Here is a 6,000-nt window from a genome sequence, read left to right as displayed (position 1 = left end):
GAAGGGCCTGTGTAAGTGCCAGCAAGATGTTCATTGTGCTTGGAACAAAGGAAATGTAATTTTTATCTTTTCTTTTCGTCTTTGTCAGTCAGTACAGGTAAAGCTTGTTAATTCAGTTGATCTCATCAACCTGTTTTGGTTTCATTAATTTTCTCTACTATTTTTCTTTTCTGTTACATTGAGTATAAAGGAGGTATAGTTGGGGTACAGAGGAAGTTGTGGGACAGGACGTAGAAAAGATCATGTAAAAGGCTCCCTGGTGTTCAGATTCCAGCTTCACTCTTCAAGCCCTCTTCTGAAGAGGTTCTCATTATCCGTGAGTCCACGGATTTACAGAACAGGGATGCTTCCTCAGGATATTCTTGGCTGAGCACCAGCACCAAGGAAGCAGATGTTGGAAGAATAAGACCTAGGCAAGGGGTGACTGATGTCTCTGCTAATTACTCTTCTAGGATCCCAGTCATCCACCTAGCCTGTCACTGAGGTGGTCGTATAGGACCTATTCATTGTGGGCAGTACGGAACCTGAGGCTGAGCTGGCAGCAGGGGTGGGCAGTGGTAGGTCTCTGGGCATGGATTGTTGTTTCTTGTGTTATACAATGAAATTAGAGGCTGGATGCTGCCGTGCCAACAGATGTTAGCAATTTAGCAGGGTCTTTGATTGTGAGAGCTGCAGGCTCGTCTTCCCCCTCCCCAGCCCCATGGTGTGGGCTCGCTGGACATGAGGGAGGTGAAGGCTACGACTGAACTTGGTCTAAGAAACACTCAGGACAGACTGACATCATTCTGTAAGAAAACTGCTCCAGTTTGCTTTATTACTTCAGAGAGTGAAGGGTGGAAGAGAGAGAGTGTTCTAGAGCCAGGAACATGAAATCAAGTCTTCCCTAGAACTCCCCAGGGTGCTCTTCCCCTCACAGCCTCTCTTCCTCTTTCCTCTGGGTTTGCTGACCCTCTCCACCCACACTTCTCTGGTTTTCCTTTTAGCACTGACCACAAAGGAATGCCTAACACTCAACAGCCCACAGGGCAGCGACCCTTTCTGACTTGTGAGTTGCCTCCAGCCACTCAGCCCTCATGCCCATCTGAGTCTTAAAGGGTGTGTATTCCTCCAATGGGGACTGAACTCCTTGATGGGTGGGCCATGCTTTCTGGCCAGTGGCTGCCCTTACATTCCTCATTTCTCCATTAACCCTACCCATCCTTCACTCTTGGACTCACTGCAAACACTGCCCCTCAAGAAGCCTTCTTTTATGTCCTCATAGGAAGTATCCTCTCCCTTCTCTGAGTACCCTTGACCTTTTTCTGCAGTTCTTCCATGGACTTACTACTTTCTCTCTTGTGGCAAAATGAATTGTGTGCATATCTCATCTCCTCTACTAGACCCCGGACCCTGTAAAGGCAGAGTTCCAGGCAGGACTCTAGATTTCCACATAGTGTAGCCAATAGTTGGCAATTCACAGATGAAGAAATTCTTGGGAAGGAAGCCTGAGGAGGGTTACAGAAAAGTGAACTCAAGGCCTTCAGGGACAAGGCTCTCATTCACCATATGCCTGGGCATCTCGCCTCACACCAGAAAGTTCAAAGGAAAAACACAATGACAAGGATGGCCATTTTGGAACCCATTTATATTGTCAGTGTTACTCTGGGCTTCATTCAGCCCCACACCAGCCTCTGAGATTGCATCAGACATTCTGAACATTCATGGCTTCCTTGGGCCAAGTGTAGCTGTCCAGCGTAAAGGAGTCATAGTCTGGAGTATAGACCAGGGATCTTACAAAAGCCTCCTTGTCCTTGGGCTCTGGGTAGTAGGAGGCCAGGTTGTGTTTGTAGGCGAAGTCGAGGACCTAGGGAAAAACACGTTTGACTGAGGAACTGGATCTAAGGAGGAACCTGTCTAAAGGCCCTTGCTTGGGAGCTTGTGGAAGGGGAATATACCCTGAAGCAGCAGATGTGCTCCTCTCATGAGCTGAGGCCCAGGAAGCCACTGGAGAGGAAGGATCTTGAGCTTTCTGCCTAGTAAGGAAGCTGTGACACCGTGAACAGACACTGGGCCAGGGTCAAGAGGCCTCAAAGTCTGCCTCTGCTTCCAACTGCCTGTGGGTCCTCAGCAGTGACATCATCCTTGCTGAGCCTCAGTTTCCTCATCTGTAAAGTGGGGGTCATGAGAGCTTTCTCTGGCATGGTGTGAGGATAAAATTAGGTAGCAGGTATAAGTGTTCAGTATCTGATATTTTTTTCTGTCTTAAACATAGCTTGAATTGGACATTGTTCTCTGGGTATTAGATTTGGCTTCAGAAGAGCATGAATCTAAATATCCCCAAAAGGAAGGAACTGGATAGGGTGGACGTGGTCCCTAAGCTGCGCTGCTGGTCCTGAGGGCTGATTCCGGGTCCCGCACCGGACAGCTCATGGGCAGTGCATGCTCTTGTGCAGTGTGTTTTCTGAAATTATTCTTCAAACTTAGAGAAAATGTAAAATATATGTTAATAGAAATAACAATATAATAAACCCTCATGAATTCATCATCCAGATGAACAATTATCAATGTCAGGCCAGTCTTTACTGCCCCATGTTCTGGTTCTTTGAAAACCCATCATCTCTGCATCGTCTATTGGGTGACATTTTTACGTAGAATATCCCCTGAACTTGATCACCCATGGCCCAGCCATTCTGGGAGAAAGGGGAGGCATGAGCCTCTCCTCTGGCCAGAAAGGTGCCGAGTGTAGAGCTTTTCCACTGTTCTCTTTTAATGTCCTCCAAAACTCTGGGAGAGAGGAATTACTGGCTTCTTTGTAGAAGAAGGAAACTGCTGAGGCTCAGGGAAGTGAAGTGATTGGGCTCAGGCGACTCTGCCGCTGATTGGCAGAGCTAGGACCCCGCAGCCTGAGCTCTTTTCGTGATGAGCTTTACAAGTTGACCTTTCTGTGTAAATGGGCACTTATGATTCATTTTTAAATTCCACCCGCATTCTGGTCCACAAAACTAGGGCCTTTGGTGACCTTTCTGCCTGGTGTTTGAGGGGAAATCCAGGAGCTTTCCCAGAACTGCCCTGAGTGGGGTTGAGGTGGGGCTCGAGCTACAGGCAAGAGTGTCACGCAGCCTCGGGGGTGCATGCAGTGCAGCCCAGGGAGCTCAGCCTGTCTCCGTAGCTGCCACCCCCTTCGTCCTCCTAAAGTCACACAGAGAGGAAGCTGATGAGCCCCACTCCCCATAGTAAGGGGGTAAGACGTCCCTTACTTTGATGGCGATTCTCAGAGACACGTCTCGGATGGTGCTGAGTGGGGGGTACAGTCTCCCCTGTGACAGATGCTGCTCAGAGACCTCTTGGGCGATTTGCTGGGGAGAGAGGACAGAGAGGAACAAGCTGAGTTTCCGCCTTCCCGGAACAAGCCCAACCCAGTGCACCAGAAACTCACCTCGCCCCTCATACGTGGCCCGTAAGTGCAGTTTCTACTCCTGTCTCTGCTACCTTGTGGCCCCAGGGGCGCTTAATGCTTGGGCTTAAGCAAGGACACATCCTTTCTGTCCCGTGAGACTGGCCGAGGCTTAAAACAACATGAAGCTGTCTGAATTCTAAAGGAGAATCACTAAGGCCAAGATGAATAAACCTGTGACTCGCAAAGCAGACTCTGGGGTCTCCCCCGCCCCGGCTGACCTAGCCTGTTGTATGGGGATCCCTGAGTCCCTCGCTTCCCGGGTTCCAGCCTCTCCCACATGCTTGGGAGCATCCCAGCTGTCCCCCTAGGCCATCTCGTGTCTCTGTATTCAGGGCTCCTTGGGCTCTCCTTTCCGGCCCTGGCCCCAGTGAGGAAAGAAAGGCTGCTTCTCCAGGGACACCACGAATGGGCCTTATGCGGTACCTGAATAAATGCCCTAACAGCACTTTCAGCCCGGGAACAGCCTCTCCTACAGCTTCCCTCCCTGCTTCAGAGCCCGTCTCTAAGGGCCAGCTCTCCACAGCCAGCCTCATCCTGCAGCCTCAGGCACTGGTGCTCAGCCAGCCTTGCAGAACGGCCTCTTTAACGGGGCTCGGAATGCACTCCCACCCAGTCTTCTCGTGTCAAATTGAAATCTGGGAAAAGCCACAGTGCCCTCTGAGAGCTCTGTGTCCCGGGACGGACAGGGAAAGGAGCTGGTCTCGCCTCAGAGTTTGGCAGACATTAGGAACCTGGGCTCCCCCCTCTGCTACCTCGTTCTCACATTCCTCTCTCTCCTTTCTGTTCATTCAGTCAGACATCCACTGAGCTCTGCGATATGCTGGGCTCTGTGCTAGGTGCTGAAGAGCCATGGTGGAGAAGCCACAGTCTTTTCCTTCTTGGAGACTGGTGTCAGTGGACAATGAACAAAGAATAGTAACGATTATAGTGATTTCGAGGAGAGGGGACATATGGGCACAGAGGAAGGCAGGGCCCAGTCTGCCATGTACAGGAAAGGCTTCCCAGAAGAAAAGACAGAAGCTACGACCTGAAGGACAAAGTGTGAACTACTTGAAGAGAGGAGAGGGAATAGCACATGCAAATTCTTAGAGGGAAGAGAGAGCACGACTGTAAAAAGAAGGCGGGATAGGTTGACGGCAGGGGGAGGCTAAAAGGCTGGAGAGGAAAGGAGGGCCCTGGATGAAGTGCCTTGTATGGAAACCATGTGAAGGAGTTTGGCCTTTCCTGGGAGCACCAACGAGCCATAAAAGGTCTGAAATTAGGAGAGAGATGGCCTGTTCTGGGCTTTAAGGGACTCTCTTTGTGGAGGTATAGAAGGTGAACTGACTAGAGGGAAGCAGAATTTCCATGGCTAGATCTGCAGCTAGAAAGGCTCTCCTGCAGAGTGACGAGTTATGGTATGTGTGGCTACTTCTGAGACACTGGGCACTTCTAATGCTCTCCTGTGTCTCTGAGTCAAATGGCCTGGGGCCATCCTGGCGCATCCCTCACAAGCCGGGTGACCTTGGGCAAGTAACTTCTTAAACTCTCTGTGCCTCAGTTTCCTTGTCTGTAACATAGGGATGATCACTATATTTTACAGGGTTATCAAGGTGAAATGAGATAGTGCATGTACATCTCCTAAAACTTATATTACTTTTTCCACAGGAAAATAAGTTTCAACTTAAATTATCTTAATTTAAAAACACCCTTTTCAGGGACTTCCCTGGTGATCCAGTGCTAAAGAATCCACCTTCCAATGCAGGGGACGCAGGTTCGATTCCTGGTCAGGGAGCTAAGATCCCACATGCCCCGGGACAACTAAGCCCGCGTGCCACAACTACCGAGCTCGCGAGCCTCGACTAGAGCCCGTGTGCCACCAACTACAGAGCTCACGCGCCACAACTAGAGAGAGAAAACCTGCACGCCACAACTAGAGAGAAGCCCGTGCACCACAATGCAGAGCCCGCGCGCCGCAGCTAAGACCCGATGCAGCCAAAAATAAATAAAAAGAACAAATAACAGCCAAACCAAACCAAACCAAACACCCTGTTCAGAAATATAACCTGCCAGGCCTTTGAAGACCAGACTGTCAGCTCCCGGAGGGGAGGGGCCTTATGCTGCTCAGAGCAAGTGACTGAGAAGTAGCTGGAGGAGAGGTTCCTGTTTAATTCATGGACACGGTTCATGAAAAGAGGGAGCTGAAATGTCCCATAGCAGAGGCTGTGGGTTGTGCAGATGTTTCTGGGGGCTGCATAGGAAGGCTTTAGCAACCTTGTTTCTGCACAACAGGGGAATTTGCTTTCGGGTCAACTCCAAGCAGGAAGTGACTCTTCCCATCCAATGGGGGTTTCAGACAGCTCCGCCCATGGCCACAGGACAACAGCACCACCAATCAAACACAGAATACTCAAGCAAGAGGGACAGAGAACTACAGCATGAAGCCAGAGCTGGTGTGCACAAGGCTTGGGGGAGGCTGACAAAACTTCAGCAGACATAGGAAGAAGGAAGTTGGTGCATGAGGCAGTTAGTTCCTTGTGGGACTCAGAGAAACAGGGCTGGGTACGGCTGCGTGGAAGCCCTTC

General features: G+C 50.2%; 1 protein-coding gene across 5 annotated transcripts in view; it reads right to left on the bottom strand.

Annotated features, from left to right (window-relative positions):
- Positions 1-1,605: 1,605 nt before the first annotated feature.
- ME3 (malic enzyme 3) overlaps positions 1,606-6,000 on the bottom strand; it is a 317,840-nt gene continuing 313,445 nt past the window's right edge. For all 5 annotated transcript variants that reach the window (XM_036862406.1, XM_036862404.1, XM_036862405.1 and 2 more), the window contains 2 exons: positions 3,237-3,335; positions 1,606-1,843 (listed from right to left, as the gene is read on the bottom strand). In XM_036862406.1, the coding sequence (XP_036718301.1) occupies positions 1,682-1,843; positions 3,237-3,335 (261 nt within the window). In that variant the 3' untranslated portion in view covers positions 1,606-1,681. The remainder of the gene's footprint in view (positions 1,844-3,236; positions 3,336-6,000) is intronic.

Source organism: Balaenoptera musculus, chromosome 8 (genome assembly GCF_009873245.2).
Source record: "Balaenoptera musculus isolate JJ_BM4_2016_0621 chromosome 8, mBalMus1.pri.v3, whole genome shotgun sequence".
Lineage (NCBI taxonomy): Eukaryota > Metazoa > Chordata > Mammalia > Artiodactyla > Balaenopteridae > Balaenoptera > Balaenoptera musculus.
The sequence above is the reverse complement of the archived record's forward strand: the minus strand, read 5'-3'. Positions and strand labels throughout refer to the sequence as shown.